Source organism: Octopus bimaculoides, chromosome 4, assembly GCF_001194135.2.
Source record: "Octopus bimaculoides isolate UCB-OBI-ISO-001 chromosome 4, ASM119413v2, whole genome shotgun sequence".
In the NCBI taxonomy this organism is placed as follows: domain Eukaryota; kingdom Metazoa; phylum Mollusca; class Cephalopoda; order Octopoda; family Octopodidae; genus Octopus; species Octopus bimaculoides.
Window position 1 is genome coordinate 15,579,250 of NC_068984.1, and position 12,721 is coordinate 15,591,970.

Genomic DNA, 12,721 nt, shown 5'->3' on the forward strand with positions numbered 1-12,721 from the left:
GGAAACTGAAAGAAGCCCATCGTATATATATATATGTGTGTGTGTGTATTTGTGTCTGTGTTTGTCCCCTCAACATCGCTTGACAACTGATGCTGGTGTTTACATCCCCGTAATGTAGCGGTTCGGCAAAAGAGACTGATAGAATAAGTACTAGGCTTACAAAGAATAAGTCCTGGGGTCGATTTGCTAGACTAAAGGCGGTGCTCCAGCATGGCCACTGTCAAATGACTGAAACAAGTAAAAGAGAGTAGGCCTTGTATAGTAAATAATGCATATCATTACTCTGATTATAATTTTTTTTTTTCCTTTGGCTAGATTTTTTTGCTAATTCTCAATATAGTGAAGTATATCTTGCTCCACTGTCATTCCCTGTTAACCAACTGCTAGTTAGCTTCTATGTGTGAGAGAAGCAGGCAAGGATAATTTCTAAGCGATAGACATCACCTTTTTTTCTCCTCTTCTTCGTCACTTTCTTTACTTTTCTTCTTTTCCTTCATTTTTTTTTTTTTTGCCGTCTTCAGTTTTGGTTTGTCTGTTTAACTGCTACAATCTTCCCTTCCACAGTTCAACTGCAGCCCTGCAGCTTTCCTGTTTGTATGTGCATTTATATCTGTGTGTATACGTGTCGGTGCATTTGCTAGCCTTTCTCTTCCACTGTTTTTGTTTTTTTTTTCTACTCAAACCAGTTTGTAAACTGAGTCAGTCCTATGTCCCAGTCCATCCACTCTCATGGTAACATTTATTTCCTACCATCCAGTTTCTTCTGGTTGCAGAAAATCTAGATAAACAGCCCCTGTCCTTGGATCAACCTAGATATAATCTTACACTACTGGTCTCCCATACTTCCTCCCCTGCTGGTTACAACACGTGCACGCACGCACACACACACACACACACACACACAGAGTAATGAGCAGGAGGGGAAGTACATCATGTGCAACTGTTAATCTAGACATTTTTTCTCTCTTCTCTCCATTTTTTTTTTCTTTTCTCATCCTTTCTGTAGAAGAATATAGGCTCAAAACATCAAGACTTCCATTTTTCCCAAAGTCTCAAACTAATACATTTTGTTTTTTGTTTCTTCACCTGTCTCTGTTTTTTGTTTTTTATACAATTTTGAACCATATATGTCTGTGTGAGTATGTATATGTATATGTATGTGTGTGTTTGTGTGAATTTAGCAGACGGAAATTGTGTGGAAGATGGCGAGGAACATGGTGACCTCAATAGTGCTGGTGGCATGGAAAAGGCACTCAGCACTCCTTGTAAAGTGGTTAACGTCAGGAAGGGCATCCAACCGTAGAAATTATATGAAAGCAGACACTGGGGCATGATGCAGTCCTTCAAATATGAATGTTAAATTATGATGATGATGTATGTTTGTTGCCCCTACTGCTTGACATCTGGTGTTGGTTTGTTTACGTTGCTGTAACTTAGCAGTTTTGCAAAATAGACCGAAAGAATAAGTACTATACCTAAAGAAAAGACAAAATACTGGGGTCAATTTGTTTAAATAAAACCCTTCAAGGCGATCCCCCAGCATGGTAGTCACCCAATGGCTGAAACAAGTCTAAAATTAGTGTGGTTAGAAGTTTGCTTCCCAACCACATGGTTCCAGGTTCAATCCCACTGCATGTCACCTTGGCTGAGTGTCTTATGCTATAGCTTTGGGCTGACCAAAATCTTGGGAGTGCATTTGGTAGAGGGAAACTGAAAGAAGCCCGTTTTGTATATATGTGTATTAGAATTTATGTCTGTGTTTGCCTTCCTCCATCACTTGACAACCGTGTTGGTGTGTTGACCCCCACCCCCATAACCTAGCAGTTCAGCAAAAGAGAGTGATAGTGTAAGGACCAGGCTTTTAAAAATAAGTACAGGGGTCAATTCATTTGACAAAAAGTTCTTTGAGGCAGTGCCCCAGCATGGCCACAGACTGAAACAAGTAAAAAAAATTTAAAAATCAATATATTTTTGATTAAATTGAAGATCACTCTTGTAATATAATTGAAAATATATTAACAGAATACATTTGTATTTAGACATTTTATGGTTTCACAGTCATCTTTCTCACATCCATTATAATTTCTTTTTCAGAATACAGTTAGCTCTTTAACGTAACTAAATATATGCATATGGAAGAAAATATTAATTATTCATCATAGCTACTTTCAGTTCCAGCGTTATTTATGTAACTCCACCCCATGTCTACCCATGAACGGGTAGATGAAGCAATATAAACAGTTATTACATCAGCCACTATACATAGTGCTTGTTTGCATTTCTACCTTTTTTTTTTCCCCCTTTTTCATGCACACACACACACATACACATATACACGTATGTACGAACTTAATAGATCGAACTAGTGAACTGTAACTATGCTGCAGCCTGCACACACACACACACATAAGTATCTATATCAAGCATATACTAAGGGCAGGCAGTAAGCATTTATAACATGATGCAGTGAAGCAACATGCAAAATTAGTAACCGGGGCAAAATAAGTAACTCCTGATTTCTCGTTATTTTTTCTTTACTTGTTTGAAACTATTACATTGCAAGTATTGCATCATCATTTTGTACAGTTGCATTATGTTTTGGAGGAAGAATTGGTCAGCATAGTTTTTGTTGTTGAAGTTGAGATAGTCCGAAAACATAGTCAGGTGGTAGGTTCTCTTTTTTTTTTTTTCAAGAAATTTTTCAATTGTAATTGAAGTTGGATAATTTTTGGTGTTTTAACAATCAATACGTTTTCTCTGTTGGATTCCAAGTCAATTTTTTCACACACTGATGTTTAATTTGATCATTTTCAAGTTTCAAAAGAAAAAAAAAAATGTCTAAAATGGGGTAAAATGAGTACTGATTAATTTAAATGATTTTTTTCCTTTAATTACATGGTGTGTAAGTATACCATGAAATGGCCACCCCAGCAGATTGTGAAGCCATAGAGAATATTCTATTTTGGGTTTCACTGATTTCATACTATGTTCCTATTTTCCCTTGAGCCTCTTTCATTTGACCTAGATATTTAAAATTTCTTTTGCATTTCTGATCTTTCTGAAGTCTTGGAATGTATATTGTTATGTATGAGTCAGTTTTTTGGAGAATTGAAGCCACAGATTTACCTTATCTTGTCTTACTCATTTTCCCCCAGCCAAATTTGTCTTTTATATGCTCAAAGAGAATGGCGAAATTTTCTGAAATAGTGATCAGATTATGCAATAATGTTTTAAATGCATTTAGGGAAGGCCATCTGTTTAGCTCATATAGTTTTTGTAAGGTAGTAAACATTTAAAAAATATATTTTCTCTCTCAAAGTCAAAAATGCAGTGGAAACACTTCATTCTTCTAAACCGTGTGGTCCTGTGTTCAGCCCCACTGCGCTACACGTTGGGCAAGTGCCCAATTTACTATTTTGCTGTGTGGACCCCAAAAATCTTATATGGCCCCTCATGGGCCATATGGATACGCGTTGGGAACCACTGTTTTAGAATATAATTTATGAACAATGAAGAATAATAATAAAATTGAATCAAATAGGCATTTTTCTTCAATTATACAAGATACCTACCTTGAACTGAAGTGTCGAATCACGCACATATACATTAGTTTTCGGTTCCTATTTATCTCGTTTTTAATAACTACTTTCATAATATTATCTCGACTACGACTGTTTCACTTGATCCAATCAACGGAACAGCTTGCTCGTGAAATTAACGTGCAAGTGGTTGAGCACTCCACAGACACGTGTACCCTTAACGTAGTTCTCAGGGAGATTCAGCACGACACAGAATGTGACAAGGCTGGCTGGCCCTTTGAATTACAAGTACAACTCAATTTTGCCAGCAGAGTGAACTGGAGCAACGTGAAACAATGAGTCTTGCTGAAGGACTCAACGCACCAACAGGTATCGAACTCACGACATTACGATCGTGAGATGAATACCCTAACCACCAAGCCACGCGCTTTATATATATATATTTGACTTATATAATACCAAAACACCCTGAAGTCTGCGATAGTCAACAAAATAGAAATAAAAATAGAAAATTTAGGATCTTGTTCAAAACGGGGGCACCAGTATTTTCTTAACGAAACTTTGAAACTTGGGACACTGGTAGAATGTGTCATATAAACTTGTCAGTGATTGGTTGAAATTATCGAAATAAGACAATTTTTTACATGAAATAAATTCGAATACAAAATTTTTTTTCTGTTCTATAACACAAAATAGATAAGTATACGAAGTTTGAAAGTCTTTCGGTACCAAAAACACTACATAAAACATAAATGAAAACTGGTGCCCCCGTTTTGAACAAGATCCAAAATTTATTCTTTCTGTGAGACCCGGTACCAAATGAGCCACAGCCAGTGATTGGGGACCCTGCTGTACGGCTTGTAATACTTTAATTATTGAAATCTGAAGAAAGTGGCTTACAAAGCATATGAAAAATCCTTGTCCTAAGCAGGCCAGGATGAAGTGGATAAATGAAGCACAGCATGTAGCTAAGGTGACTGGTCAACTAAATACTGCATACAAGTAGCAGCTGCTACTGAACTGAGTGCACACGAAAAAAACAAAATCATTATCGAGATTGTTGTTCACAGCCAAACAAAATGTAGCTCAACGATGTCACGCAGTAGCTTCGATGATGTTTCTTGGTAACCTTTCGCAGATTATCTTCGGTTCAAGCACATTCTTTAGCTAAAAGAAAAAACTGAAACGTCACTTAGATGCAATAATGACTAAAAGAATGCATAAAGGAACGATGGCAGTGATAGCTAGTAGTCAATTTTCAGAGGCATTTTCTGTTGTCAGACTGGAACTAGACAGGGCTGTGTTTTAGTTCCTGTACTTTTCCTCATATTATTTTCAATGATGGTCCAACATGCTTTCAGGGATTACCATGAAGGTGTAAAATTCCAGTTTAGCTCAGGAGGAGGTTTACTAGGTTTGGAAAGGCATAGTTTCAGATCAAAGAAAAAGACCAAAGAAGAGATTTGTTGAAGATTGCGCTCTGATTTCTCATACATTTAAGGGAATTCAGGAAACGATCGACAAGTTTACAGCCGCAACCCGTGCATTTGGACTGACTATCAGCATCGAGAAGACTGAAGTTTTATTCCAACTAAAGCCTGGTGCAGAACAGACTCATGATTCGAACGTGATGACAAGACAACAAGCCACTCAAATGGGCCAGGTCATTTAAATATCTTGGAAGTATAGTAAACTTTAAGAGTACTTTTGATGACAAATTCAACGTTTGAATATCTAAGGCTACAAGTGCTTTTGGAAAACTTTCCCATCGTTTGTGGGGTGAATACAGAATCAGTCTGAAAATTAATGCAAGTTTATACAAATCTTGTATTTTGAGCACACTTTTGCATGGGTCGGAAGCATGGACTCCCTACTACAGACATATAAAGAAACAGAAAATCTCTCACACGTGCTGTCTGCGCAACATAACATGGCAGGATAAGATATCAAATGTCAAAATCTTAGAAAAACGATGACAATTCAATGCAGATGGGTAGGATATGTTCGAATGAAAGATGACCGTATTCCAAAAATTCTTTTGTATGGCCAATAAGTAGTGGGATATCGCGATAAAGGAAGACCCACCCTTAGGTATAAAGATAAGTTGAAGCAACCACTAAGATCTGTACAGCTTAACTTGACATCTGGGGAAAGTCATTGCCTAGATAGATCTGCATGGCATAAAATGTGTCTTGATGCATCAAAACAATTACAGTTTAAGAAAACGAACAATAAAAGAATTATATCCTGCCATCAACAGACACATTTGTCCAATCTCAGGCACAATCAAAATCATCAGTGTCCCCATTCTAACTTCATAGCAAAATCCATCCTTGGACTCAAATTACATTTATGCATCCATCGCAAATAAACATAACTTCTTTTGTTATTTCCTTTTTAAAAGGTCTCCCCCACCCCATTTTTTAAAATCTTCAAACACTCATACGTCGAAATCGAGGGGAGTGACCATCGTCCTAGACATGTGTATCTCGACCATTTTTGTTCCACTCTGCACTTAGACTCCGCCCCTCCCATCCCAAAAGTACGTCCCACCACGACGGGAAAAGTTATTACAATTTTTATTCATTTGTTACTTACCTACGCCCAATTCTGGAGTCCCACGCCTCAGCAAAACAACACCACACCCCATCTTGAAAAAACATTGGGTTAAAATAGATGGAATATCTCTCTGCAAGTGAAAGACGCTTTCGTAGTCTTAGAGTTAAAGTTCAAAGCTGAAGTTGTTATTCTACTTCTGTCAGTTCAATTTGACCCTGCCTAACTTTAAACTGTATAGCAAAGGCATCTAAAAGTTATAAGTAACCACTAACAAATCTATGCTCTTAATTCTAAACCCAATAACATAATTATAGGGAATTACGCAATAAAATTTATTACCAAACATCACAAAACATTGCCAATAGAAAATCTTTTTTTCAACATCATTATCAAATAATCAGAGGAGTCCGTAGAATTTATGGAATATTTCAAATCTCAACAGTGGGTCCGCCACGATTTTCTATACAGAATTGTTCCTTATAATGTCTAATATAATTCAGAATTCATTAATCCTTTACGATACAACTCTGAAATAACAGAATTGAAATTAAGGTTAAGTTGTTTACGCTGTTACCAGGGTCAAAGTCAACTTCTTTGGGCCCTCAAAGGGTAGCATTGTGGGAGGCAAACAGTGTGTTTTTTAAATGGTAGTTCATATCAGATATGGTAGTCTCAGATGGTGACGGATAGAATAATGTCTCTCATCAAGGTTCGCTCGATCAGGGTGAGTTTTTCCTGGGGTTGAACATCATAACAAGCATAAAAGGAAGCTACATAAAACATTGGGAATTAACTCATTAAGAATTATAAGCTTCGGAGTTTAAGAAGTAAGCTTGTTGCAAGTCGAAACCACTAAATAGTTTTACTTACAATACAAACCAACACAGAGTTGCGAGAAATTGGTTTACAAGTAGCATTTTCACTACTTTTCAGGGTTATACGCAGGCAGAAGGCGGTGAGTTGGCATAATCATTAGCACGCCAGAAAAATGCTTAGCGGCATTTTTTTCCCGGCTTTACGTTCCGTGTTCAAATTTCTCCAAGGTCGATTTTCTTCCTTTCGGGGTCGATGAAATATGTATAAGTTAAGCGACTTCTCCTCCCCTCAAAATTACTGGCCTTGTGCCAAAATTTGAATCTTGGCAATTCACTAATTTTTAAAGTTTAAAAGTTATTATTACTACAATAACATGTTCAGTTATTAACAGTTGGTAAATTATAAATGACCTACAAGTAATACCCTGTTGTAAAAATTTGAACTAGGACTTCAGTTTGAGGATGATCTCTCTTCCTCCAGTTTTCTCTCCAGCTTTTCTGGCCCTGAAAGCGGTTATTGGCATTACTGGATCACCTCTAACTAAGCCGTATGAATGACAATTCTTAACAGCACAGTCAACCTAGCCGTAAGTACCACAAGGTGGAATGGTTGGTTAATCGTTGTAAACTGCGGCATTCTAATAAGTCGTTTATATCTACCCTAGTACTTGACTGGTATTTCATTTTAACGATCTTCGAAGGATGAAAGGCAAAATTGACCTCGAGAGGATTTGAAATTAGAACGTAAAGAGCTAGGACTAATATCACAAGATATATATTATATTATCCGGATGTGAGCCAGCGGTTTTCAACTTTTTAGACTTAGTGCTACATTGGATATCAAGTAAAACATTACTGGTACACCGCGCATGGTCTTTCAAGACGCTTGTATATTAGTTTGGATTTTTTTGCAATTGAAAGCATTTAATAGAATTAGATACATCTATACTATAAAACCACATTAAAATACAAATTAAACCAAAAAAGACACAAACATGAGCGAAGAAAGAAAAAAAGAAGAGGAAAAGAGAAAGAAAAGAAAGATATTTTCTATTGTAAATCATATTTTTAAAAACATGCATATTTTGGATAACCTTAAATTATATTTTTAAAAAGTCCTACGTACTCCTTGTGCCGGTAGCTCATACACTTTCGTAGAGTTTTTGGAACTAACATTGCGGATGTTACCCATATCAGAATGTAAGAGCCCGAAAATGTCATCGTGTTATTAACTACATATTAGACTTGATGCCATGATTAGAACATTATGCAGAAAGAGAATCATGAGGACACTATTATAAAAAGCTACGATGATGTGTAGGGCACACGCACACTTAGTACGAACGAATACTGACACAATACTCCTGTGAAAATTCTAATAGAATGCAAACATAATATTCCAATGAAAGAGCATTTTTCTAGGCTAGAAATCCATTCTTTTCTCCATTGAGAAATTCGGAAAGAAAAAAAAAAGAAGAAAAAAACTCATACAGGAAAGCGTTAATGAATATTTGCTGCTGCTATCCAATATGCTAGAAACAGCAGCTATGTCCTCCGATAAAATTATACATTTTATGGTGCGAAAGTGTACGAACGCCTTGCGCCGTGGTGCACCATTCGAGAATCACTGTAGTGTGATTACAGGGAGATTTAGCTGCTATTGCTAGAAGATCGAACGATAGTGACTAGATGACATATTAAAAAAAAAAAAACTTCGTCACAAAGGACTTTAGCTTAACCCCTTTAACTTTAACGATATATATATACGCGCACGCACACACTATTTTTCACTGAAGTCCGAAGGTATAGAATAAAAAAGAAGAGAAATGGAATATTATATTAATGCTTTCCCGAGGGACCTAATAAATAAAGACATTTTAATTGGGAGCCAAAATCACGTCACCAACTTGTCAGTAATTTGTCACACCATTATTATTTCAAATTCCCATTCTGCTATCAATCCGCTTCTCTAAAACCTAACCGTTTCTTTCCATTTATTTCCAGCAATGTCATTATTGTCCACTTCCTTATTCCCATTCTTTCACAAGCATTAGACATGTTAGATATAGTTATTTTATTTAATATTATGCAGTGAGTGCGTTAAACGTGATGCAAACTTCGCGCAATTCGAGTTTGCGAACCGGTTTCGAGTATTTTTTCCCCCAATTTCTTGCGAGAAAGAGAGAGAGAGGGAGAGAGCGCGGATTCTTGTGTAAGCCTTATATACAAAATAGAATATAAATTAGTTGGCTTTCTGGGTTCAAATCACGGCGGGGGTACCAGAATTAGAAAGGTGAAAAAAAAAAAAAAAAAAAATTAGAATAGCATATGATTTTTATAAAAAAAAAAAAAAGAATTGTTTCGTTAAAGAAGTACTGAAATATAAAATGATTTTCATTTAAAAAGTTTGTATAAAGCAATCCTAATTAATATATTTTCTCCGATTGACAAATTTGATGGGCGGAATCTAATTATCAATAACTCAGCATATTTACCTTATTTCACCAAAGAGCTCCTCCTCTTTGTTGGGCCGGTTCTAGCATTAACTGTAAGGCTAATTAATTGAGGATATTTTCCTGTTTATAACCTTTAACCTTAGCTTTCTTTAAATTTCGTTATGTCGAATAGACGAAAGCGATGCGACATCCCAGCCAATATCATGGTTGGTTTTCTCGGTGCTGGTCGCATGGCACAGGCCATGGCGAGAGGACTTATTACTGGAGGTAGGTGAAATTTAGAAATCCTGTCAGTGATTTCTGACAATGCTTTGTCTTTCGTTGTGTAACTCCTACCGTTTTTTATTTCTTATATTTAAACAAAGGATTTACGATGTTTTTTATTTTTTATTATACACTTGACATTCATGCTGATGTAGAGAAAATGTAAACAGATTGTGAATTAGTAACGCACTTTGTTCAATTTCATTTTTGCTTTTTTTTTTTTCAAATTTCAGTTGCCTCTTGCTTATTTTTACATTTTAGTTTGACAGTTATAAATTTGGATTTAAAAGCTTAAAATATAGGTCTTTTCTAATTTTTTTTTCAAAAATTCAGCTTTGTAAATAATAGAACGATTAAAACTTGCAGCATATAATTACGCAACCAAATACTGACTAAAAGCTGTATGTAATAAACCACCTGCCAACCTTTGACCTATACAACTGAACACCACCTCTTCCATAGAGATCGGGCAGCTAAGCAGTTAAACTGAGTAGCAGACAGAAGGCGCACACCAAAGAATAACATCCCTATAAGACACCAGGATGCGATTGGAATTGTAATAGATGAAGACAAATGAAAATCCATATTTGATAATTAGTCTTAAATAAAAGCCTAATTTATGGGGAACGTAAGGTATAAAGTTTGTGTGTGTACAGTTTTTACTCTGTTGTACTTTTGGTAAACTAGTTGCTTGGCTCCAGGTCTTTTCGGCCATGATCATCTAGTTTTTTTCCCGGGCATTATGTAACTATGGTTACATTATCTTATATGTCCTTCCCTTTTTAAGGCTGCAAGGCGTAACTTGACGGGAGATTTAGCTGTTATTTCTAGCAGGTCGAGCGACCACGTAGAGTCTCGTTGGTTAAGAATGAATGAAAATTTACAGCAGAAAGTCAGCAATTATGTAATAATAGCACTTAACTATCAATCATTCAATGAAACATCAATAATATTGATTTTGTCAATCGTTTTTGATAGGAGGTAAGATTTGTGATGCCATATAAACTTGAGCCCTTTTACAAAAAAAAAAAAAAAATCACACCAGAAGGTTTAATAAAAATTGAAAACATATATACCTTTTAATTATATTTTGAAGCCTGAAGCTGTATTTGTGTAACTAATATCTAGATCCAGTACTGGTGATGCTCTCGACATTTTATAAAGGAGAGTATCCATCAATGGGTCATTAAACTTATTGGATTCAGTAAAAGAAGTGAGGGAGGAGATTGATGATCGTACTTCTTTCAGAGACATAGGACGTGGAATCCCCGGCCGCAAAAATAATTAAAGAATAAAAAGTGAATTAAAGCGGGGCTCTGGAGTCGGATTATTGCCTGCTTATCTTCGACAGTGGTTCTCAATCTTTTCACAATCAAGAACCCTTTTTATTTCCCCATGGATCCTACGCTTTTGAAAGGTCTATCGAATAAGCCGACCCGATTTTATTAACTAACAACAAATTCGTTTCCCCAGTTTCATCTTTCAGTTGAAAGATACGTCTACATTTTACATTGTAGCCTCTTAAAATTTAAAACAAACCTCTAACATTACCTTTGTGGACTCATAGAAGTCCGCGAATCCAAGCTTAAGAACCTCTAACTTAGAAGATATACTAATAAAATCTGGGAGTTGGGGACCCTGTACCCACATACATATTTGAAGCCTCTCGCTAATGAAGTCTCTAAAAAACTATCTAATTTAATCAAGACTCAAACAACAGTTTTAACTTACATATCTATAAATTTGTATAAATTGAAGATTCATTATTTTTTTCGGCAGAAATGCAGTCCCACAAGTTCTAGTATACTTGCCTATCGGCCCTCAAGCTAAAAGGTTTCCATGCCCGTCTGTCTATGTGGTCTTTCGACCTCCTAGAAACGGCAGCCAAATATCCTTCAGATCACACTGTCATTTAAAGAAGAGAAGAACTTACAGGATAATATATTAGATATGCTATAAAAGATGAGGTGGCCATCGTTGGTACGTGTTGGATCGTACGTCAACTCATTCAGCTCTGATTTAGGACTAAACAACAATAAGCAATGGTGTCGTTGATGCTGATGCAACCATTTGCAAAGAGTATCTCTAATAAAAGATTGTATCAACATTTGTAAAAAAAAACATTGATAAAAAATATCTTTTATAATGGCGATATCATACATGAATAATAGTAATAATAATAGACATCTGTTCTTTATCATTTTTGATATTTAACATTCATTTAACTTTGAGGATCTTTTATCTTTTACCTGTTTCAATCATTAAACTGCGGCCATGCTGAAGCACTGCCTTGAAGCGTTTTAGGCGAAGATATCGACCCCCTGTGCTTTTTTTAAAAAAAGCCTGGTACTTATTCTATTGATTTTTATTTGCCGAATCACTAAGTTACGGGGAGGTAAACAAATCAGCATCGGTTGTCAAGCGGTAGTGGGGGACAAACTCACACACACACACATCCCGCGCGCGTGTGTACGATGGGCTTCTTTCAATTTCCACTAAGTCCACCCACTCGCAAAGTTTTGGTCGGCTTGTGTTTATAATAGAAGATATTTGCCCAAAGTGCGATGCATTGGGACTGAACCCAGAACCATATGGTTGGGAAGCAATCTTTGTACCACACAGCTACGCCTGTATAGAAATTTAATTCAAAATTCATACTATTGGGAAATGCCATTTTCTTCTCTCCTGTAAATTTGAAGTTGTAGTATTTTAAGTATTAGCTTATATCGTCATTTAAAACAAGTGATTTTGACTATGGACCCTGCAGTTTGTTTGGCAGTTGGGTTGTAAAGGTTTGAAAATATAAATTATGAATTTCAAAGAAATTATATTTAATTTCGTTTTTGGATTTAGTTTGCAAGATTCTTTATGTGAGTTCGTGTGTTGAAGCATGTTCTGTTGTGTCTGGGGAGAGTCATTTTCTTTTTGGGCCTTTATAATTTAACACACTTACCGGTAAAATTTCCACTTATTTCTTATTTTTATTTTCCTAAAATATTCGTTGCGTCTTGCAACCTTTTCAATAGTCAGAAAATAAAAATAAGAAATAAGTGGAAATTTTACCGGTGAGTGTGTTAAATTATAAGGC

At 36.0% G+C, this 12,721-nt stretch overlaps 1 protein-coding gene across 2 annotated transcripts in view; it reads left to right on the forward strand.

Moving 5' to 3' along the window:
- The first annotated feature begins 2,557 nt into the window (after window positions 1-2,557).
- LOC106877093 (pyrroline-5-carboxylate reductase 2) overlaps window positions 2,558-12,721 on the forward strand; it is a 42,257-nt gene continuing 32,093 nt past the window's right edge. The window contains exon 1 of one of the 2 annotated variants that reach the window (XM_014925894.2): window positions 2,558-2,667. Coding sequence is in view for 1 of the 2 variants with exons in the window: in XM_014925888.2 (XP_014781374.1) it covers window positions 9,531-9,636 (106 nt within the window). In the remaining variant the exon portion in view is untranslated. Of the gene's footprint in view, window positions 2,668-9,378; window positions 9,637-12,721 lie in introns of those variants that run through there. The other variant, XM_014925888.2, reaches the window with a different exon arrangement.